The sequence below is a fragment of the Haliaeetus albicilla genome, chromosome 1 (assembly GCF_947461875.1).
Source record: "Haliaeetus albicilla chromosome 1, bHalAlb1.1, whole genome shotgun sequence".
Classification (NCBI taxonomy): Eukaryota; Metazoa; Chordata; class Aves; order Accipitriformes; family Accipitridae; genus Haliaeetus; species Haliaeetus albicilla.
The window spans coordinates 26,159,264-26,183,305 of record NC_091483.1 but is presented as its reverse complement, the minus strand read 5'-3'; the positions used below and the strand labels follow the sequence as shown (position 1 = coordinate 26,183,305).

The window sequence follows — 24,042 nt, the reverse complement described above, 5'->3', positions numbered from 1 at the left end:
GAAACATCAGTATGAAACAGCCTATAGCAAGGAGAGAATTCTTTTTACAAAGCTATGTACCTTATTCATCAGTGTTCAGGATGGGAATCTTTTCAATCAATAAGGCAGAAAGCAACTATGAACAAAATGATATTGTCTTTCCCAAGACCTAGGTAAAAAAGATGCACTTTTTTCCGAGTTACTATTTTTTATGAAATAACATCCTAACCTTGTGTTTAGAAAAGAATGTGAAATTGCTCCAGTTATTGCAACAAGTTCAGTAGCACCTGTCAGGTGTGTATTTTAAATATATCTGGCCTAACTTAAACTCTGGTATTTTTGAAAGATACTTGATTGGCTTAAGAGTGTTATGAAAGGAGTTGACTGCACAAACAACTAGAACTTTAACCTCTCATAATAGTGGAATACCATTTTGCCAACAGTGTGTGAATTACTACATTTTGGAGAAGATACTCTGAGAAGAAAATACTTTATTCTAAAATGTGATGAGTAATCAAATATTTGGCACACCTTTTTAAGGAGGAGTCAAAGGAATTTGGCATGGTGTGGGGTTTTTGTTTTTTTTTTTTATGGCACTAAGGTGACTGAGAGAGGACTTGGTGAAATACTTCATGTCCAGAGAAGGCTAAAATGGAATGTGTTTTCTTCTCTCTTAATACAGGAGAAAGGAGCTTTATGTATGTGTGTATTGAGGGCAGGAATAGAGTATTCCAGTGTTGCCTCAGACAGAGTTCAAGTAGTTTCTTCTGAGGCCTCTGGTACGGGCTGCTTGTACTTGAGACATGCTACTGGCCTAGGTGAAAAGTAAGAACAATCCAATATGACAATTGCTAGTAGTTACAGTGCAACTATAATTTAAATTCAATGGGTTCCTTGTTTAGTCAACTAAACAAGTGTTTTGTTAATATATTTTTAGTCTTTTCATTCATTTAGACATACAGCTGTAGGAAACCTTTAGAGGCCTCAAACAGCTGTTTCTCTAATCCTTCAAAAAGTAAATTCATAAACAAATCTCCGGATCATGTTCTTGCTTAACTCTTTCTCACTTATTCTTTCCAGTTTAATATTGTTTCGGAAAACAGGAACAAAACAATACATATAGTCTGCTTTGTAATATTTGCCAGTCTCTAAAACAATGACACCTTTGTTGAAGAAAAAGGAAATTAAATCCAATAGCCATAAGTACCTTTTTTTTGTAAGAACCTGATTTAATTAATGGCACTGAAGTCTAATGCCATGGGCTGATCGGATCGACTTCTGAGTCATGTGTCTTGAATTTTATGCTGCTAAGATTTGGCCAAATGTTTGAGCCTCCAAAAATAACTCTTACCAATTATATTTTCTGTTTCATAGCCCAGTCCCTTGTGTTTAAGATCATGTGGAAGTTAAATCACAGAGGGAGAAAGAGGACAATATAAGAGTATGGTAAGCAGCCAGCTATAGAGCATGACAAATTAAATTCAGAATAATATTACTTTCTCTTTTAATGATACTTTTCTCTTTTCTTTGTCTTTCAAATTTTATCCTTACTTGATTTTGGATAGAGCCTTCTTCTGTGTTAGACTAATCCTGCAGTGTACTGCTAGCTTCAGATTACACATGAATGACATTATCCGTGGGTATTTTTCCAGAGCATGCTCTCAGGTCTTGAGTGACATGTTCTGGTTTCTCACTGATTGGTGTAAAAAAGAAAAATACTCAGTATTTCTTGTTCTCTAGCATAAAAGTGACACGGTGGAGTGATTTCCTTCTTGCTGAAGCAGGAGTGTGAAAACGGGAATCATAACATTCCTGCTTGTTCTGGGACTCAAACTGCATAATTGAGGATCACTTACACCTTGCAATTGTAGTGTTTGCCATCATGTCTGCCTTGCATCAATATCCACAAAACACTCAGTTCCTGGAGTTCTGTGCAGTCATTCTGAGTTCAGCCTAAAATCTGAGCATAATATTTTAGTAGAAGTTTGCCCCAAATTATTTCTCTACATTAGGAAAGAATTTCTCTAGAATGGCAGAGACACATTTTCATGCACAAAAGTGCTGCTTATTTGTTCCTTAGCTTGCTTGAGCATTCTTTACTCTTTGACAGAGGAACAGACATTCCCTTTGGATAGAGTAATCAGCAGCAGAAACAATGGAAGCCACGTTTTTCATAAGCCAGAAAAATAACGGTCTTTGTTCTGGTCAGGCACAATGATTGAATAGACATTATGTCCAATATGTATATGAACTGCTTCTTTGAAACTGTAACAGGGACTTCATGAGGAGAGGTAACTAATAAAGTTCCTTGTTTATTGATAGGAAAAAGTGACATTTTCTTGTCTTTAGCAATGACTTAGCTCTAGAGATTGCCTGAATGTGAATTGATACAGACAGAAGTTCAGCCTGTCACAACATGATTAAGTTTTCAGTTTCTTACTACTGAAGACTCACGTAGAAGTGACGTCTGGATCAAATGATATGAGAGAAAAAAAATGGTGATTCTTAAAGCTCATTGACCTTCATAAAGAAATCAGAAGAATGGTCATGAAAATTCTTTTAAGGGTTGATCAGCCAAAAATGATGCCAAAAAAAGGAATAATGGTTAAACAATTGCTCTTTTTTTTATAAAAGACTGGGAAGGCCTAGAATCAGCAGACAGACATTTGGAAAGGCACTCAGTACAAGCAGAATGCATAGATGATAGTTTGGTGGCTGGGACATGAAACAAGAATTTTTAGTATAACTATTTATGTGCAAGTCTGCCTTGGAAGAGAGCATTAAATTGGCAACCTGATCAAACACAGATTCTAAACAAGCAAAAAGGCTGTGGTGAAGGAGAATGCATGAGTAGCAAAGAAGAAATTCCTGCAGGAAACACAGAAGTAAGATTAAGTAAAGAATAAAAACACTCTGCTGAAATGTACTCGGTTCCCTGAGTGGAAAGACCTCATCCACCAATCTTTTGGCTTATAAAATCATGGGCAAGAACTGCAAGGAGGAAGAATAGTGAGAATTTACCAGTTCAAATAACTGGATCCAGGAAAGATCTTCAGCAGAGTTAAGAGAAATCTGGTCTGGGGGACAAAAGATCATGTTCTTGTACATGATTTATTCATTATATTGAATATTAATTCAGGAGTTGAGGTAGCTGCTTTGTAACAAGACTTGTGGAAGGGGAAACCCTAGACTTAGGCTGAAGGAAAGAAAAAGATTGGCTTTCTGAGTCTGATGAGGCTCTATAGGCGAGGAGCCATGTGATTGACAGCTTTGCCATCAAAGGAGTCTAATGGAAGTGTAAGAATGGGATGGGCCACATGTTAAGTGGGAAAAGCTAGGACAGTATTTGATGACAACTGCCAGCTAGAAAGATAGCTGGAGTGAACCTGGACAACACTGCCTGAATGATTTTCAGTCTTACCGAGAAGAATACTGAAACAGAAGAGAGAAATAAACTATGAAGATAATGTACTTTTATAGGATCTGTTATAGTCAAAACACATCCTTGCATATCTTTCTGATCCTTCACAGTTATAGGAAGTTCTGGGCAGAATGAATTGACAAAACTTTTAACTATAGGAAGCCCATTACAGTACAAATAACTTGTGATTCACCAAAAGGGCAGGGGGACGCGCCTGGAGGAAGTTGAAGTCAAATGTCACCACCTAAAAATATATCTGAAATGATGAGGTTTCTTCCTCTGATGAATATTTGGAGTAAATGCCACAAAAGGCCATGCTCTTTATGAACTGCGTGATGCCGACCTTGCGTAGGCTGGGGATAAAACATAGAAATGTGTTCTGAAAAGATGCTCTAAATAATTTATTGACCACATCCTGGCTGGGAACTGGCATTTGACAATGTTTCTAAGCCCACAGCCTTTTCCACAAATGCCACTAGCTCGACTTAATGGAGTGGTACTCCAGTTACAGTGAGCTGAATCCTGTCACAAGTTGTTTCAGGCAGCTCTCAGACACCAAGAATAAGTATGCACAAATAGCGAGAGTGTCTAGCGAGAGGTTGGGCCATGGGAGAGATTCAGAAGATGCTTCCACATCTTGGCAATTTCAACAATGTGACAGGTAGATCATAAGCCACTTGCAGTACTAATAAAACAGTAATAGTCAGACAAAGTGCCCCTCACTAATGTGTTTCATACCCATCTCAAAAAATATTATACCAGGAAAGTCTCTAAGGATGACTGACCATCTATTAAGGAGACCACAGATGACTGAGATTCTCATCGTGATAAAGGAGCCTGTGAAGATGCAACTGAATGGCCTCCTTTCATCGCTGTATGAACCTGGTGTGTATAAGTAACCACTGATGACCACAGACAAATGAAAATTATCCGTGTTTTTTTGAGTTCATCTCAATAGCCATCAGGGACCTGTGTCCTGCCTGGCACTTTTGTGCAAGAGGGGGGAGCTTTTTGTTTATGTGCAGCATTTTCATAGCAGTTCCACCATCCTCAAAGGTCAGCAGTTTATGAGAAGCAGCCCTGACAGCTGCCATATGGTTGCCTCTCACAGAGCTCAACATATCCACTGCCTAAGTAATGAGGCTGCAGAAAGGTAAAGTGACTGCCATTTACAATGTAGCATACCATTTCCTTCTTTGGTGTTGGCGGACTACTTTTTCTAGTTTTGTGGAGATGCTGCTTCTCAGTAACTCTGCAGTTCAGCTGATCACAGAAAATCAATTGCTTTGGCTTCAGCACTCCAATCTCAAGAGTATTACTTCAAGCCCTAACCATTTTGACTAAGCACTGATTGCCAAGAGGTTTGCTGCATCAGAAAGACTTGGGTTTTTTTCTTCTAAGCTACTGAATAGTGACCACAATACTTCTAGGAATAGTCCAATTGCTTAGTCAGGAGAAATCCTGATGACTTTGGAGGTAAATTGATCTATTTTAAACACGTGAAGCTAAGATATGGCAGTCTTTTCCTGTCTGTACATTTGTCTAAATTAAACAATATGCTTAATCTGATGGGTCCTGGTAAAAACAGAGTGATGTGAAATATGAATGTTTTCATTTATTCATTGTGGGTGCAGCTGTAGCAAGGGTTCTCAACAGCCATGGAGCAGTACAGACAAACCATTCAGCCTTAAATGCTTATGATGCTTTCCTCTTTTGAATTATTCTGCACTTAACAGGTTGTTCTTCATCTTATGACAAAAGCATTAGTAGTAGCTGAATACTTGATCCACAGAACACTATGACTTGAACAATTTTTAATAACAGATAATTTCTGATAGCATAATTGCTCTGTTGTGTAGTAGTGAACAGGTGCCTGTTATTGGCAGCAAAGGAAAAGGAATTTGATGTCAATTGCTAGTTAACGTTTGCTGCTAGAACCTCTCGTGGACTTAAAATTGAGAAAAGAAATGTCCGTTTCATATGCGCATGCAGTGGCAACTTGTGTTTGGGACAGGTGTAAAAGTGCATAGCATGAAAACTATATCCTGAAGGCTTAATCAGATTGTCCTCTGGTTTTGCCTTTACTTTTACTAATATTTTCTAAAATATTAGAAATATTTGTCAATATTTCTCTTATTTCTGAGTATCAGGCCTAAGTTAAATTATACAGGTTTAAAAAGATGCTTAAGTAGCCCCTGGAGAGCATATGATAGAGATATTCTCTCACCCAGCAACCTAATATCATGATTTCTGTGGGAGAAAAAAGAAATGTGCTTATTTAGAGCTGTGTTGACAGTTAAGACAAGAGTCTGTCCCTTCCGTAAGATAGGCCTAGTCCAATGTTTTTAATGCAGTCAATGGAAGTTTGATATTGACTTCAGTGAGCTCAGGATCAGTTTCTCCTTCATGTCTGGAAGCAAAGGGCTGTCACTCTGGGTATTTCATCCCGGAACGTGATGATGAGCCTGTCATCCAGCAACACTCGAGGAGAGTCCCCGCCTTTGGTCCGCATGTTTTGCAGCAATGAGTGGCTATGAGCATTGAGAATGTATGCAGGAATGAGTGTCTTTGACTTCTACGCCAACATACATAAGGTAGGTCCTTCTGTAAGTCTCTCTAGAGATATATAGATGATATTAGAATTTTACTGTTTGACCCAGATATTTTGTGTATTCAGGTTTCTTCTTATGACATGTTCTGCCTTGCCTGCCAGCCCAGCTCTAAATAAGGCAGTCAAATGCAAATGCGCAAATGGAGAGGTTTCTTTAGCATTGGGAAACACATGCAGACTCTCAGAATAGATTTCCCGTGCCCCTCTCCCCTTACTAGAGTCTTGTTTCATTTTGGAAAACTGGGCACCTATGGCTAATTTTCAAAACACTGCCCAAGAGATACACCAAACCCTCTCCCACAGGCATTGCTGAGAAGTATTTGGGTGGGTACTCCTTTTTATAATTCTGTCTTAATGCCCAGTTGATCTTAACTGCAGTAGGGTTGTAATATTATACAGGATGGCCCTGAAGTACTCTAGTTTTTAATAAAGCTGCTACAATAGGCTGAGGTGAATCTTATAGATGGTAATTTTGGATTAGCTACTACGTTCGTTATTATTGTGGTTTTAGTCTGGTAACTTGTGAAGTGACTTGAGAGTATAAGGCATTTTTTTACATAGCGTATAAGGCAATGAGTCTCAAAAATGCTCTCTTAGTACTTTAAGCTAGCTGGTGTATTCCTACTTATATATATTGTGTTAGTTCTACTAAAGTCATGGAAGGCTTTTGTGTATTTTATCTCATAGCACTAGCAGGAATTTTATTATAATAAACTTAGTTTGCACTTTGAGAAATAAAAGTTTCTACAATATAGTGCAATGATTTTTGGTAGAAATACAGTATAACATTAACATATCTCCTTTGAAGGAAGTATATTTTTACTATGCTTTTCTGTATAGAAGTAAAGTTATATTGCATTCTGGGAGTAACAATTCATATTTAAAAATTTTCGGTGCCTTGCAACACCACTTGGCAAGAAGATTTTTTTTTTATTTCTGATGCAACTAATGTACAAACCCAAATTAATTTTCTCTTTTTCCTTCCGTTTTGTGGCCTAATGTGTTCTCTCTATGTGATCTTAGCAGTAATAAATTAACAATTACTTTGCAGTTTTGAATACTACCTTACAGACAAGGATCTCGGTGCACTTTATAACAGCTATTAAATTAAGTAACCCTCCTTCATGCAAAAGGGAAGTATTGGTCCTTTTTATTATAAAAAGGTGAATATTGAGGTGCGTAGATCTTGCACAGTATGCCAAGATCATGCAGGAAGCCCGTGGCAGGGCTGAAGATGGAATGAAGGAACCTTTTAATACGCTGTGCATATGGTTATAGCAGCTGCAGAATTTGTCTGTGTGTCCATAGAAATTTTAATTTACAAAGCCTAACTATGCCTGATTTCACTGTTGCTTTTCCTGGCTTGTAAGTGGACAGCCTAGTGTAAGGCAAAGGCTACGCCAACCGATGTGTACTGGCAACCATAAAGGAGATAGCTGTCTCTCTCAGGAATCTGTTTGTTCACTTTTCAGCTAGGCAGACATTGCTTGTTGCTGTGCAGCTGAACAGACGTTTTGTAAGAATGTATGTGACTGTTAATAACCATTTTGCTTGCTGTTTGCTGGTTATAAAATCACTTGCATGCTGCTCTGTTACAAAATGATTTTCCCCGGTCCTTAATGCTTAATCCAGTGCTTAGTACTCGCTTGATCAGTCCCTGAGACCAAGCCTTTGTTAGGTTGTTTCATTTTCTTCAAAACTACCATGGGAATAATAGTATCTCTGACTCCTACAGGTAATCTCAGGGGATTCCTGTAGTCAAAACTACCATGGGAATAATAGTATTTCTGACTCCTACAGGTAATCTCAGGGGATTCCTGTAGTTCAGTAGTGTTTGACAGGGCTCCAGAGGCAAAGGGACTACTGCAAAGAACTTTCTGAAATCACTACTGTCACTTGAGTTTGAAGCGGAGCCTCCATATTCACGCTCCCACCAGCAATACAGGATCTGTCTGAAGCTTTGGGGTATGCAGAACCATTATCTAAAAGTTAGATATAATGTGGCCTATTGCTTGTACTTAGTACGCCTGCCTTTTTCTCCACTGCTCTTCTTTCCTTGTCCCTCTCTAGATGGAGAATTGACAGCTGTGGCCTCAAGCAGGGTGTGTTTGGTAGCTGCAGGATTTGGATGCCAAGTTCTGGGATATCATGCTCACAGCGGCATTTGGGGCTGTGATAGGCTCTGGCATTGCGCTGCCTGCAGCTGTGAGGCTTTCTCTGAGGTGGTGTCAGGTCAAGCTGCCTCTTCCATGGCAGAGCCCGTTGCTGATCACTTGCCACTTTCTGGACCAACTACTTCCAGATATGGTATAAGAAATCCACATGCAGGACTCTAATGGCCACTGCGCGTAGCGTCTGACAACCATATATTGTTTTGCTTTAGATCTGTACTGAGCCTGTAAAATTATCTCACACAGTAAATGACATCACACCAAAAACTTGCTCTTCCAGTGCAAGCTTACTTTCAGCAGGCTCTGGGCAAATTCATCAGGAGGTTCTCAATGCTCAAATACTTACTAGTTAGGACATATTTCCTTCTGGAGATCCCTTGAATCTGTTCTATGAATTGTAGGGAAATGAACATTCCCAGCAGTTAGCAATGTATTTTATTACACCTGCTCTTGGTTGCCCACCAATTCACTGATGAATCCTGCTGGCAGCAGCTGCATGGCCACGTACAGGAAAATGTTAAATTTCCACGAAGAGAACGTGGCTTGCAGCACGCTCAGGAAGTCATCGCCTCCTTCAGAGTGTTGGCGCCTGGCAGCAACTGGGAGCATCCTGCAGTCTGCTCACAGGAGCTCAGTACCAGGCACTGACAACATCTTTGGTAACAGTGAATGCTCAGCATCTCTGAAAATCAGTGAAATCAGATTTCAGCCAGTACCTTTGTTCTGAGAGATCTGTTAGAGTGGCTGTTCTAATATGTGCACTGGAGATCATTTTGCTGTGAGTGAAACAGAGCTATCCCTGGGACAGAAAAACAGCAAAAAAGCCATGGGGAGGATACATTTTTTTGACCCTGGTAGTGAAGTAATGCCATACCTGCTAAGATCTTTCCTTTCTTAAATGTTCTCATGTAGCAAGCTGCATAGACCTTATTCATGTTAACAAATGACTTGCTTTATCTTCAGTTTTATCTCCGCTTCAGGGAGCCAAACGACTGTTTCAACATGCTATTTTAACTACTCCTTTATGTCTGCTAACATAGAGGCCTAATGTAGTCATCTAACATTGATAAATGTCATAAGTCAGTAATGTGCTCTGTGGCTTCCCCAGAATGTTTCGCTCTTGTTCTGAGTGTCTGGATACGAGAGACCGAGCATATTTAACTTTCTTTCTGGATCCTTCTGTGGATTCCAGCGTGGTCTAGCTGATGAAATAAGTATTCACTCTACGGCAACTGGTGAAATGTGCCTGTCAAAATGTTAAATGTAAAAACTGCTTTAAGAAGATAATATTGGTTATAATTAACAGGATGGTTTTAACATGGATTTTTTTGTCTTTTTCTTTTCCTTATAATCAGATTGCAGTAGGAAAAATTGTAACCCTAGCAGAAAAGACATGGGACTCAAACTGTCAAAAAAAAATAAAATGCAGTGGGTATTTGTCATAATTGCTGCTGTGAAACGAATTGACACAACTGGAAAGAAACTACCTACAATAGCACTTGGCTTTCATAAAGCTTTCATGATTTAAAGCCCCGCTCTTTAATTAATTTTACTAATAAATTAAATTACAACATCCTGCCAGCCAAATATCATCTCCAAATTGTTGAAAAGAACAATGAGTGACATGCTTGAGGACAAAACCAGAATGGCTGTCATACCTCGGGAAGAGATTTCAGGCATTCCTGGCTTTTAGAGATCACTGGAATATGCCATTCTCTCACACTGTGCCTCCTCCTGCTCTGTCTGACAGTCAATTTAATATCGCATAATGTCCCTTTTGTCAGAATTGTACACGATGCAGGCTCAACCTGCTGAAATGACGTTAGCAGTACTGAATCAAGCACTGTCATGTCAGAGAGAGTATGGTGATCAGAGTCAGCCCTCTCCACAGTGACACTGAGATCAGGCTTCAGTAAGTAGGTGTGAGGCATGGCTTGTGAAATGTTGTGTATTTTTCCTGAAAGCTATCAGAAATCCCCGGTATAATTGTAAAAGTTGCTTATGTCAATTAGCTAGTGCTCTGGTGGCAAAAGCTTCTTCTGACAGAATGACACATACATTAACACATTGACCCAGGGGCTGGCAGATTCCCTGGGGCCATCGGGGAGGATCTGGAAGCTGTTTTGTGGGATCTGAGTGTTCCTCACTACTCTCTGCTTTTTGTACTAGAGATAGCCACTACACTTTTCCTACTCTATTTCAGTGAACTCTTGCATTTAATCATTAACCTGTGTTGGTGGTAGTTGGGATCATGATAACTATAAAATATAATTTAACCAGATTAGTATATGCCTAAGGCCAGAATCAAACTTCCAGAGGCTGACAGGAAAAGAAGTCAAAGTGCTGACAAGCTAGTGTAGTGTGTAGTAAGCAAGAATAAACACCAATATATGATTTAAACAATGTGCTAATTAATACAATATAGATACTGAAAGCTCTGGGAAACTGAGGGAGGGCTCCGTTTCCTTCACAGTTTAGAAACAGCCAGAACATACTGTCCTTGAACTAGATAACAGCAGCTCTTTGCCAAGGTAGGGGAGAAGACCCTCTCCATTTGAATCGCTGACTGGTCTTTACCAACTTTGGCAAAGAAAGCTTTCCAAAGCTAGCTGAGATAGCAGGAATTCCAAAAGAAAGTTATAAAATATTTATTTGTCATTCGTTCATCAGTCTCTTCAGTCAGCAGGTCAAACTAAACTAAGTCAGTTCTTTGCATTTGACATACTGGGACAAATAATTTTAAGATCATTTGGACTGATTCTGTGGTGAGCCCTTCAAATGAGACCACTGTGCTATTTTAGTCTAATTTATCATATGAGTGCTAGACTAAAGTAAATTGCTGTACTTAATACCTGTAGGTGAGCACAATAGTTTTCTTTGTAGAAACTAGTTTGAACAACTTCTTAAATGCTAAATGACTTTAGGTGTGAAGGAATTGTGTGCTGAACCGCTTGGTGAAAAATGGTATATTTGAAAAGTTTAGGTGTGGTACAGCCTGATGCATTTCATACTTTATTGAGAACTTTCTGGTTTGGTCTAAGGGGAGTTGATTGGTTCTATCCACTTTAAGTAACTTATTTACATCCTTAGGCCTAGACCATGTTGTATCATATTGTGGGTCTGGGGATTAGTTCTGGTCTGAGCCATATTTGGGTTTTGAGGGCAAAAAAAAAGTAATCCCACTATTAAGCGATTTTTCTTCCTGTTTTTAAACCATTCCTATAGTTCTAGGATGGTAAAATTAATGTCTTTATTAACCATTCTTTACCTGACTGCAGTGAAGGGATCTCTTCTTCCAGAAAAGGTCATTGTGGCATTGGCATGTCAGACAGTTCTGTCTTCATTTTTACTTTAGAGTAAAAAGAGAAATTCTGGTACATGCCTTTGTGTTTTGAGTAAAGGCAATAAGAGGAAATGGAGTGGGGGTGGGGGGAGCAGATTGAAGGAGATGTTCAGAAAAGACAATTTGTGTAAATAAGAGACTAAAAGAATGTGAATAAGACAGAAATTGCTTCTGGGTTTTAATAGCAAAGCGAGAGCATATTAATTTTGTCTCCTTCAGTGAGTTTGTCTGAGTCTGCCCTGGAAGAGGTCAGGGCTGTGCTGGGATGGCCACCCTCACGGTCTAGCAAACACTCTGCTTGCTGGTGGTTGCTCACAAAGAAGTGACACATTCCTTTTGAGCCGTTTAGGTTGTGTGCTCCCAGCTTGAACACTGAAGAAAATTGTGTGAGGAGGAACCGACGGCTGCAGAATTAGTAAAAGAGGTTCACGTGGAACATACCACAGCTCCTGGGCAGGATCCTGTAATCCTAGATGGGATGGCATTATACTGTGCTTTCACATTGGTTGCCCTTTTGTATTCCAGGCGACTATTTGGAGAAGCAAATGCTGTTTGGCATGAGTCTGGCCCTGCATAATTTACATTACTGTTATTGTATTTTATAGCATGCAGAAGAAAGTCTCGGTTCTGAACAGAGTATATGGAAATGTGGCTGCCATTTGTCAGTACGGATTTAATTAGTTGCATTAGCTGTAGCAGTGAAGATTGAGTGAGCAGAATGTGCACACACAGAGGCAGAAACATCAAGAAACAGTTGCTTTTAATGGAGAGCAGTCCAATTTACAATCAGGTTTCATGCTGCTTATTTTCTGACAGTGCAAGTCTGGACTCTTATTGATTCAGACAAATTTGGAAGGGCGGGGGGGGAGGAGGTGGGTGGATTTCCCAGAGATGGAACTTGTACAGCTGTAGGTTACCGTCTGATGCTTCTGCTGTATCCAGCTGTTGTATTAGTATTTATTCTAGCACAACACTGCAGAATTTTTAAAAAACAGGGAAAGAAAAAAGTGACAGAACCAGAATGCCTCACAGTAGTTAACTCAACAAAGCCTGGCTGGCGCAGTCAACCATTTAAACACCTGCTTAAATCTCAACACGTTCAAAATTCAGCAAGTCACTTATGCATGTGCTCTAGAGCTTTGCTGGTCTGGGCCAAAGGACTGGGGAAAAGGAGATTTTTTTTCAGTACTGGAAGAATTATGAGCTTGATCACCTGCAATTTGTCTAGTTTATATACCTCAGCAAAACAGGTGTAAAGAGCACTGCATCACAACAGTAGCCTCTTAGAACACTGATGTGTGCATATAATTGACTGCAACATGAGTGAGAGATGCAGACTTGGAGTACGTTGCCCCAGTCTCTGCCCAGGTATTTTCCTGGAAGTGCAGAATAGCCAAATTCAGACCTGAGAGAGATGATTGCAACTCCTTTGAAATCAGAATTACGAACACATACCCTAGATCTGAACTTGACCTTAAGCCAATTTGTATTTCCAGTTGAAATATGTTGGGGAAACCAGTGGGATTTTTTTTTCCCCTTTTTGCATGGAATATTTTGATGACAAAGTTTATTTCTGGTGGTAAAACGCATGACAATATTAAAATGAATGCAACTAATTATGATTGAACAGGCGTGGTATAAACCTGCCTACAATCTCTGAGAAACGAAACTTAGCTGGCATGCCGCAGGTACTTCTCAAGCAGGAGGGGCTGCTTTTCTAAATAGACTGTATTTATTATGGGTGGCTGGGTATCTGTATTCTGGCTCAGTTCCCTGTAGTAAGGAACTGACCACATTACTATTTGCAAACACAGGGTTCACTCAAGTGGCACTAAAAAGAGAAGAGGTGGGGCAAGCAGAGCTTTAAAAAGAAAAGAGGAGCCCGTCCAAGTTTGTATGTAAGAAGCAACTGCATTTTGGAGAAGCTCGGTACCTGGAGATCTCACTCCCTATACTCCACTGAGGGCTGTGGTGAACAGTTTTCCAAATTCGCTGTTTTTAAGATTTAAACAGCAGCTTTGCTTGTTGCGAGGAAATTAGCAGTGATCCTTGCGAGCATTGCTTTTAAGCTGTGTTAAATTTGTGGCAAGAGTGTCAGGCATTTCATACTTGGCTTCCAAAAAAGAAAAAAAAAAAAAGAAACGAAAGAGAGAGAGGAAAAAACAACGTGTGTGTGGAAGAAATCTCCCAGGAATTTCTTCAAGGTTGTAGTCAGACACAGTAAGGGCTAAAGTGACAAGAAAAGCAAGGCAAAGATAAAACTTGGTATTGTGATAAGATGTCTGAGTGTAAAGTGGGAGATTGCAGAAACCTTTTGGGATTACACATGCTCATCTTGTCCTGGATATGACTGAATACAAGCTAGTTTTTCTCTCGTGACAGTTCAAAAAAACCTCAAGATTATGTTTCTCTTCCTTGTCGCTTTTTTGCCAGTGGTTTTTAAAATTGGTTTTGTCAGCCTCTCAGCTCTGCAGCACTGGAACTGTCCTAATGGATACAGATTAAAGACTGAAAACTCTGCTTGTATAGGTAAGTTGCTGACCATTCACAGATTAAGAAAACTACATTTGTATTCTCTTACTTGAGCTTTATAATTTTCAAAGAGTTTTTTTACAGATTGCTTGTGTGTTGTACTGGCAGAATTGATAAATCAGCTTCTTGATATCTTTTGCTTCTCATAATGAACAGAACTAATTTTATTTAGTTTGTTTTTCAGAAATCAGTCACTGGTCTGTCAGTTTAACTATCAGAAAGCAGGATAAACTTTTATATGATCATTAAGAGATCTGAACTGTTCCCTAGTTACCAAAATTCCTCGCCATAGCTTTAGTGTCTCTGTACTTTCAATACATGTGCATGCACATATTCATGCTTCTGTATATGTAAAGTTTGTGTATAGATGTATTGTTGTTTCTCTGTATGCATATAGAAAGAGTATTTTAATGATTATGTATTAGTATATATTTAGATGTGGGCTGGATAACTTTAAAAACTATTCTATGTTTATTGGTGCATGTGGATATGTGTGCTTATATTTAATAATATGTCTCATAAAATACATGAATCTCAGGTGTGTTTGATACTGTAGTACTAAAGTCTGGGTGAAATGTGTGACACTAATATTAGTAAAATCACCCCAAGTGATTTGGAACATGTAAAATGCAGGTTCCTATTCTTTACAAAGTGTAAGACAAAGAATGACAGAACCCTTCTCCCTACCCTGCTACCTTGAAGTCCAAGTTTTTTTTGAAAGCCAGCACCAATGAAGTTGTGGGCTTTGCAGTAAGAAGATGCAGAAATGCTCTGTAGTGATTCAAGCAAACAGACCTAATACTTGGAGTTAATGCTTTTGCCTTAAATTGCTTGGGCTTCAGAGGCTCAGACTCAGTTCTTGACATGATTCCAGTGATTTAATAACAGGTGCCTCCTCTGTGCATTCTGCCAAGAAATACCATCTTGAAAGCAGAAAATAGAAGTATGCATGTTAAATGCTCTCGTATTGAGAGAGGAGGAGCTAGGCATTTTTTGTGTACAAATTATAAACCTGACTGAAGGTTTAATTGAGAGCCAAACACACCTAGGGTGCTTCCACACTGATGCTTGAATTCAAATGAGGAGCAGCATACTTCTGAAATGCATCTCCATACTGTCACCTCTTACTATGCTTGTCTTCACATTGCAGAGCACTCTCAAAGTGCACAAAATGGATTCCCTTTAGGCCAACCTAAACCAGAAGCTGTTCCCATAGGAGAGCATCTATCCTCTCTGCTGTTGATGGCCATTCAGTCCATGGGACCAGACTAGACCTGGTTCTCCGTAAACTCAACCTGAAATATATGCAGTGTGTATGTCATATCCTCAGCAACTGTTGCAGTTTACACACCCTCTCCTATAGGTCCATGCTATTTACTGATATGTACGTAGCTTCCACAAGTTAATTAGGATGTGCATTTGTTATGACTTCTACATTACAGGGTTGTCCAATTAAGAGCTCATGTATAACAAGAGAATCCTACTGACATGAAGGGAATTGCTTGGCTAGTGTTTAATGAGTCAAAATGTACTCTAAATATTGACATTCAAAAGGCTGCAAAGATGTATTTGTTATTTCAGTTGACATATTTTGTATACTGGTGTACTTTGCTCTTCCATTAATGGAGATATAACCTGCCCTGTATAATGTGTTTTCTGTTGAAAATTAGATACATTCAGCTGCTGTACGAATGAGGGGAATTAGGTAAAGCACCAAAACAGAATGGCCAGTAGCTCAGCAAACTCCGCAGGAAATAGTAATAGAAGTTGTCTTTTACATAAGAGCTAACATTACTATGACATACTCTGAGCAATTCCATGTAACATAGAATAAATGAAAAATGAGATGTGCTAAGGTATCTTTTTAATTAGAGACCACTGGGTTACAGGGGATTAAGCAAAGGTGAAATTTTGACATGAAATGTAAGACTGAAGGATGCTTTGATGGAATGGATTTCCCCTGTTCTTTCCTCTGCGTGCTGGATACACGTCATGTTCTGAGCAGAAGAGCGGATGTATGATATTCTAGTTCATTAACTATGTGAGATGGAGGGTGCAGTGGAAGCAAGTGGTAGGAAGCTGGAGGCAGACTTTGAAGGTAATAGAGGGGATAAAAGTGGTGAGTGGGAGACATGACTCATACCACTGAACTGTGAACAATGACAGCAAGCTGAACTGTGGCTTGGCGACCATTCTTGCTGAACTGTAATAAATATATCAATTGTAAAATGTTCTTTATCATCTGTGACCGTGGTGGCATCCTGCCAGCCATAAGGACTACCCTGAATTGAGAAGGTGTCTGCCCTTGGTTAGGGCACACACTTACTGGAAAGTGTGTAGGCTTTTCTAGATTTGTTTTCCATATTGCCACTACAGATAAAGGTCTAGGTCGTGCTCTTCTTACATTGCTAAATAGCTTACTTCTTAATTAGTTCCTTTTATTTCTAGGGATATCCAAAGATCAAAGACCTTCTCATCCTGTGGAAGGATAATGAAATCTAACCCTAAATATCTCACATAATTTTATACAGTTATTTTAAGAGAGATTATTTGATTCCTGACTTGGTATGCCAAGAGAGGAGAGGCCTTTCAGAGGGGCCGCTGTGTCCCACAACAGCAAGGTTTATAAGACAGAAAGTACGGTAGAACAGATCATGAGGTCAGAACAAGACTAGTCTGGTGAATGAACATACCAATTTATTGGCAAGTTATGGTAGAATTGGAAGCATTTCTGCCAGTTTTGACATTGCCATCTTGATTTAATAATTTATTTTAAGCTGATGTCAGGACTGGGGACTCAGTTACCTTTAAATAACTAACCTGTCTTAGACCTGGTGAAAACATAGAACCTTCTACATCTAAAGAAAAATGATCTGGGCTACACAGGAGTTATTATTCCTACAAGGTAAAAACATGTGCATATTTGATCCCGGGAGAGCTTTGATTTCTAACATATTTGACCGGGTAAGCATACCTGGTACATCAGGGGATGCGCCTTATGCCTGTTGAAATCAGTTGCCTGTGTCCTCCTGAAGTACGGCTTTATCAACACTATTTTTTACTCTCTAATGATGTATAGATGCTTTTCCCACTCGAAACCAAAAAGTTTCCCACATGGCACTGTTTATCTGAAAAAGTGCCTAAGCAGCCCCCTGCATTTTCAATTTTAGACTAGATACTAGTGACTGTTAGTCTTGGGCTACCCTAGGTAAATATATCATGTACTGGATACTGCAAGACTGGAGGTGTACTTTGGCTTCAGGGCTGACTTTGAATACTCACTTTGTAAGTCTTAAAAGTGAAGGAAGATAGTTATTTAAAAAAACCCCAACGATATTGTAAAAAAAGCTTTTGAAGAAGGCAAAACATGATCCACATTATTGAAGTTTTACCTAATCATAGGTTCTTAAATTCTGCACATCTCTACTAACTTCTGACATTAACTGATCAGACTTTGTCACTTCTTCAGGGCTAACATGCTGCACATTCCTACAGAGCTACAGCCTGCAACTGAAGGTGACAACTGCAGCTATCTAGGTCAGCCCTTTTGGTCACATGCTTCTTTCTGTGTCTCAAGCTTTCCTCCTTTCTTTCTTGCTGTTCACCACTCTCCTGCCATGGAGCACTGGTGGTGCAGAATATTAAGTTATTCTGCTTTGTATTACATCTTTAAATCCACTTTAATTAGCTAAATCCTGGCTTCACTTTGCTCCATACAGCCTTCTGAAGACACACTGTTAGAACTTCTTATGTTGTATTCTGAGAAATATGAAACGGCCAAGCCTTACTAATTCACAGCTATCCTTTCTTCACAAGTGTCGCATAAGGAGCAGTAAGAGCCAATGAAATGGGGAACTGTGTTGTCTACCCCTGTCATGACATAGGGATAAACCTGTTGAGATCCCACTCTATCCCTCCAGAAAAGCTGCAGTCGACGCATGCTTGTTTCCTTGCTTTCAGTAGCTGTCTTCCAGCTAGCTCACTTCATATTATAATGCCTTAGGGAAACATGCTTGAAAATATTGCTGCCAAATAGTAGTCAGGAATTCTTGAACAGGGGTCTGAACCCACAGACCAATTCAGGAGAAGATTCCCATTGAATTCTCTGGAAATTGGATACAGCTGAATGTGGACAAATACTATCTTTAGCTGTAAAAACTTAGATCAAAATAGGGAGGAGGCAAATAAGTTACAAAAATGACAGAAATGGTGTCACATATCACATGAAGCTTAATCCTGAAGAGGACTTAGGGGCAGACTCCAGGACCAATGACTAATACTGCAAGACTCATCATTGTTTTGCTCAGTGGAAAATAGCAGATATTAATTTTGTGTTCTGTTTTAAATAAAACCGACTACTTTCTAGTATCTAAATTGAAACCTGATTTTAGAGGGAGCTGGATGACAGTATTTGCTGATGCCTTTCAAAGAGGGCCAGATGATAGCCTTATGAACTTCATCTTTGAAAGTCAAGCCCGTAACAGTATGTTGCAAGTTGCCTGATCTGGGAAGTGGTGGTCCATTTTGTAGTTACTAATTTGCACATAGAATTTATTTCAAAGACAAAACCAATATATATTTTTTTTTCCATTATAGTGTCCAAACCCTTGAGATCTGAGTCCAGAAAGGTAAAAAATGAAAGATATTGTAGTGCCTTGATCTTTTTTACCATTTCTCTTCAAGATATCTACAAGTGGTTTCTGAATTTTATTTCAATTCTAAATTTGATTCTACTTTATACTTGATTAAATCATATGATTGCTCTCACTGTCATATCTGTGATATGACCACCTCTGTGGCTCTGGACTGGAAGAGTCTGGGAGTTGATAACCACCTTATTGTAATCACATTGTATTTCTTACCACGATATTTGAGCACTTCACAGGCTCTATCCTCTCAAAAATTGAGTGATCAAGTTGTACTTTAAACCTCTTTCAAAATTAGCAAGAGAAGATACTGAGCCATGTCTCACCTATTTTATTGTGACCTGCTGATGAAGCATCTTTTTCCATTTCTGGGTATTTTTTTTTCTTTAAGCTGTATGCTTTTAACAAAATAGATAAAAGGGATGGGCTGCTTTCTTTGTAAGCCAGATGAAATTTGGGTGATGAAACCTTATTGAAAAGATTATGGTGGTGGCTAGATATAGCAGATTGAATTAATCCCCAGTCCAACTCCACAGAAACCAAATTTGAGTGAGGTTATTTGAGTGTGTGTATCTGCACATGTATATTTTATGTATATAATGTATGTATTTGGGGCCATAATGAAACGCAAGTTCTGGTTCACTGTGGTTTCTCTGTATCCCCGCCAGGCATACTAATGCTTCACCTTCTGCAATCAGAGCATTTCTCAGGACTCTCAATAAAGTAGCATATTTGTATGCAAAGTCATTGAGAGCTGCCAACATCATGATGACATGATTCATCGTTTTTGCTGATTCTCAAGGCATTTTTTGCATAAAGAAGCCTTTGAGAACTGAGCAGAACCTCATTCTTCCTTTCAGGGCTGGCTGTCAGGGCGCTGCAGACAGCTTTTGTGTTCACTAAGCCGATTTCTTTCACAGGGTAAAGTTCCCACTGGGGGATGTGGTTGCCAGGACACGTAAAACAGCTACAGCAGGATGCAACTTCGTGCTTTGCTTTGGCACTAAGAGTGCAGGTGAAGGCACTGCTAGTTACACCTGATGCATGGTTTTATGATCGAGTTCTCCTAAACCTTAAGAAACAGCAGAAACAGCCTTTTTTTTTTTTTTTTTTTTTTTTTTTTTTGGTACTTTAAGCAAAGAAGAGAGCATGTTAAGCATAGGACCCCCTTCCATTGTTAGTGCCATAAAAGCTGAATGATCACAGCGCTGCGGCGTGTTTTACAATAGCGCTGTGTCTGTTGGCGCTTCCTGTTTACCACTGGAAGAGGCATTCTCTGGTGGCCAAGCTGCCTGTCGCTGCTGTGCCCCTTGTCTTTATGGGGCGGTTATTCTTCCACTACAGCCTTTCTTCAGCTGGAGCGGTTGCTTGCTTTTCAGTATGTGTGGGATTTGCTTTATTATGTGAACTTTGGTGGTGGTGAAAATGGGCAGACTGATAACTCTGAAATCCTTTCTTCAAGTACAATTACTGGGGAGGCAGTGTAAATTCTTGTAGCCTGATCAATCAGCGTGCTCTTTCATGGAGAGTCAGTTTTGTACACTCATAAAGAGCTGGAAAATCCGTCCTGCAAATAACAGGTCATTGTCTAGTTACCTTGGTACATAGCTCAGTAACCTGTGCTTGGCTAAAGCATGTCTTCCCAGTCTGATCTTGACTTGAGAATATCCACTGATGTTTTTCACATCGTCACAGTTTTTCTCGGTAGCTAGTCCCCTTAGTGAATCATACTTCCTGTTTAATGCGAATTGAATGTCTAAATTTGATTCCCCTGGCTTCAGTTCTCAGCCATCAGTCCTTGTTAAATCTTTTCTGCAAAAGATTATAATGTCCTTTAGAAAACCTGGTACTTTTTCTTTGTGAAGGTATTTATATACTGTGACCAATCTTTTTCCCAAGCTTCTTTCTGATAATCTAAGCAGACTGAACTCTAAGTGTGTCACCAAAAGGCACTTTTGCTTACCCTCAGATCAGGCTTTTTATCCTTGTTGTATACACCTTCTAATTTTTCAGGATCCTTTAACAACCTATATCTGAGGAATACAAACAACATGCCAATATAGTCTGACCACTGCCATATACAGAAGTAAAATTATTTCCCCACTGTTCATGTCTCCTGTGTTTATATGTGTTATGATTTGAATTTTCTTGCCCAGTAACATGCTAAGAAGTCAGTTTTCTGTCCAGTATGAACACAAATCCTTTCAGAGTAAGCAGACTTCCAGGTATAATCTGTAGGTCAGGCCTATCTTTCTTTTTCTTATTTAATGTGCTCTGTATTGTGACTGAATAATAGTTCTTTCATCAGTGTTTCACATTGCTTAGTCAAACAATCTGTCTTTAGCAATCTTACATCTACACAGTTGCCTTTATCACCCATACTTGTGATTTCCTCAGAGAAATAAAATCAGGTTTATTTAACAAGCCACTATTATCATAAAAGTATATTGACTAACATAAACTACATTATAGCCTTTATCAACAGTCTTGCACCTGCTTGTGTACTGGTGAAAAGATCAGATTAACTGTCCAGCTTAGTCAGCCAGTTACTCCAATTGAAAACCAGTGCATCAGGGAGAGATACAAACAGTAGTGTTCATGCCTGCAGACTCCCTCACATCTCTGTTAACAGTGACAGCAGCTGTGACAATGAGCTGAGGTTGTCAAAGCCCTCCTGTATGGGCTATCAAAGTGCCCTTTAGTTTTAATGACATCCAGGCAATGTTAGCCAGGCGTAGCTGGTTTTAAACTGGTAACCTGGAGCTCACGGTTTCTGTAGCCCATTAACAAACTTCTAAACCAGTCAAACCTTTCTAGAAGGGATTTGGAGGAGTTACTCCTTTAATGCTGTGGAGAATGGCATGTACATCCCAAGTACGTGTGGGAAAATATGCTCCTGAAAGCTGATTGTTTGAAGAAGATTGTGGGTTAGAATTAGAGTGCTTTATGGAATTAAATTGCTGAAAATGCTTCTGCTTTACCTTCATAATCTATTCAACAGAAATCAGTTGCATGTACATTGTCAAATTAGTTCATCTGTTATGTGGAACATAAAGTTGTGGGAAAACTCTGAAAACAACATGAAAACTTTCCCTAGTCTGTACAGACATGTCAGATGGCTGTAAAACACTGACATTTTTTTGAACAACTTTGATACCTGACACAGAAGAAACCCCTAAACACTTCTGCACATAGTTTCTTAAAGCAGTTAAAGGAGACAGGTTCCCAGATGCATGGGATATCAGAGATCTGGTTGCTTAGCTCTCCCTAGGTTACTGAGAGAGAAAGTTTCTTTCAAAGTGCTGGTGTGAGTTGGTTAAATTGCAGTTCCTCGTAGTTATCATGAGGTGCCATTTCTGACCTTCTTTGAATTAGGGGAATCCACACCTAACACTCACAGACCTCCTGAAGCACTGTGATAATTGGCACTTGATTCAAATGATCATATAAGTTATCGAAGGAGAAGTTCTTCTTCCATTGCCTTAAATTCTTGATCACGAATACAGAAAAAAAAAATTGTTGTGAGCTATACTTGGAAAAAACTCAATACGTATATGTAGTTCTGGTTATGAATTGATGTCCTTTAGTGACTTAATCGAATGTGTCTCTAAAATAATTTCTGTTGATTTCCTTTTTTCCTGCATGTGCAAAGTCAGACAATAAAACCCAGAACAAAAGCCACTGACATAAAATAGATCTTGGGCAGGGAAAAAGCTGCTCCTTAGAGCAACCCTCGCAATGGTTATACAAGAAATATACCAGGATATGGTACTGCCAGATGTTAAGCACCTTGGGAATTTACTATCGGATGCATTTGGTTTTAGTAGGAACTGAAATTTATCTAAATTTTCTGGGACAATCATCCATGGTACTGCCAAAAGGGTTAATTTCTTTTGCCCTTAGTGTAAAATATGCTACTCGGTGGTGACCTTTTTTTGACAAATAAAGTCCTTAATTTAGGACTTAATTAATAGTTACTGCCTCAAGCCCTGATAAAACACCAAAAATACATCAAATATCTTTTAATTCCTAAAGGCTCTAGCCTAATCTACAAGTTAACCCCCCAATTTCTAATTAGTTTGCTTGTTGCTTTGGTTTGGGCTTGTTGCTATCAGAATATAGTGGGCTTTTTAGTGTTTTGTATGTGTTTTTGAGATTTGACTCAAACCAAAATGAGCTCAATATGGAACTCAGTGCTGTGGCAGTCTGTCTGCTGCTTTGCTGTTTTGCAAAGTTTGTTAATTTGTTGGCAGAATTATTACTGTGGAAAGAGGGATAAAGATAGAAGGAAGCAGCTGCAGGCAGCATTTGCACAGCAAACGATAACGCAAATCACAGAAATGGAGTACAAGACAAGTCTGTTCCCTGTGTTTGGGCAATCACGGAGGGACCAGAGTGCCCAGACACTCGGGAGAATGGCAATTTCCCTGGACAGTCTTCTTAAAAAGAATAACAATCGCTGTGCGTGTGACAACGGACAAAACAATAATTCTGAAATGAATGCCTGAAGCAATACAGCCATCCTCCTCTCCTTTTTTAATGATGGGATATTAAATTTTGTGACCAATTATTATTAGATAACTATGTCAAGGGTATCCTTTCTCTTTGCTCTTTGCTGCTTTTGCTGGCTGAATTTTCCTGATCTGTTCAAAACCATGTTTCAGATATTGATGAATGCCTTGAAGGTGGTTTGGGAACCTGTGGCCAAACCTGTATCAATGTTCCAGGGTCCTACATCTGCTCCTGTCAGCCCGGCTACACTTTGGATATTGACAAACGGTCTTGCTATGTGAACGGTAAGGTCATTTTCTTTTTTGATGACTAAAAAAGAGCTTTAGAGATTTAGTTAGCATTATTTTTCAAAGCGAACCATGCCCAGCTAGTTCCTACTGGACAGCAACTGGGGTGCTCTTGTTTGCTGATAGAAAAACTGCCTCTTCTACTGTGTGGGTACATGGCAAGGCCAAAAGTGGGTGCCACAGAAGAGTGATGGTGAAGAATGGGAAGTATGGTGGTGGAGAGATGAATGAACAGATGAAAACAAACAAATAAAACTAAACAACGACTTCTTGTTTAGTAGACATACTCTCCCTGTGCGCTCAGAACTGTAAACTTTCTTACCCCATCCTTACTACTTCCAGGAAAACATGGCACTACACAAGATTTTGCTACCTTTGCCTCTTTCAGTCTGTTGGTGTTGATGTCTTTCCAGTGTGTTTAGGTTCACAGTGCTGTGAAATTGTAAGCAGGAAGTCCTTATTTTTCGTTTGGTCCATTGGCAGTTTCTGAATAAACATGAGTGCTACTGTGAGTTCTTTCTCCCCCTTGCTCTGTCCTGA

At 39.3% G+C, this 24,042-nt stretch overlaps 1 protein-coding gene across 5 annotated transcripts in view; it reads left to right on the top strand.

The window, feature by feature from the left end:
* Positions 1-13,388: 13,388 nt before the first annotated feature.
* EGF (epidermal growth factor) overlaps positions 13,389-24,042 on the top strand; it is a 65,315-nt gene continuing 54,661 nt past the window's right edge. For 2 of the 5 annotated variants that reach the window (XM_069782826.1, XM_069782850.1), the window contains exons 1-2: positions 13,390-14,054; positions 23,368-23,499. In XM_069782826.1, coding sequence (XP_069638927.1) covers positions 13,928-14,054; positions 23,368-23,499 — 259 coding nt within the window. In that variant the 5' untranslated portion in view covers positions 13,390-13,927. Of the gene's footprint in view, positions 14,055-23,367; positions 23,500-24,042 lie in introns of all 5 variants that reach the window. The other 3 variants (XM_069782843.1, XM_069782817.1, XM_069782834.1) reach the window with 3 other exon arrangements.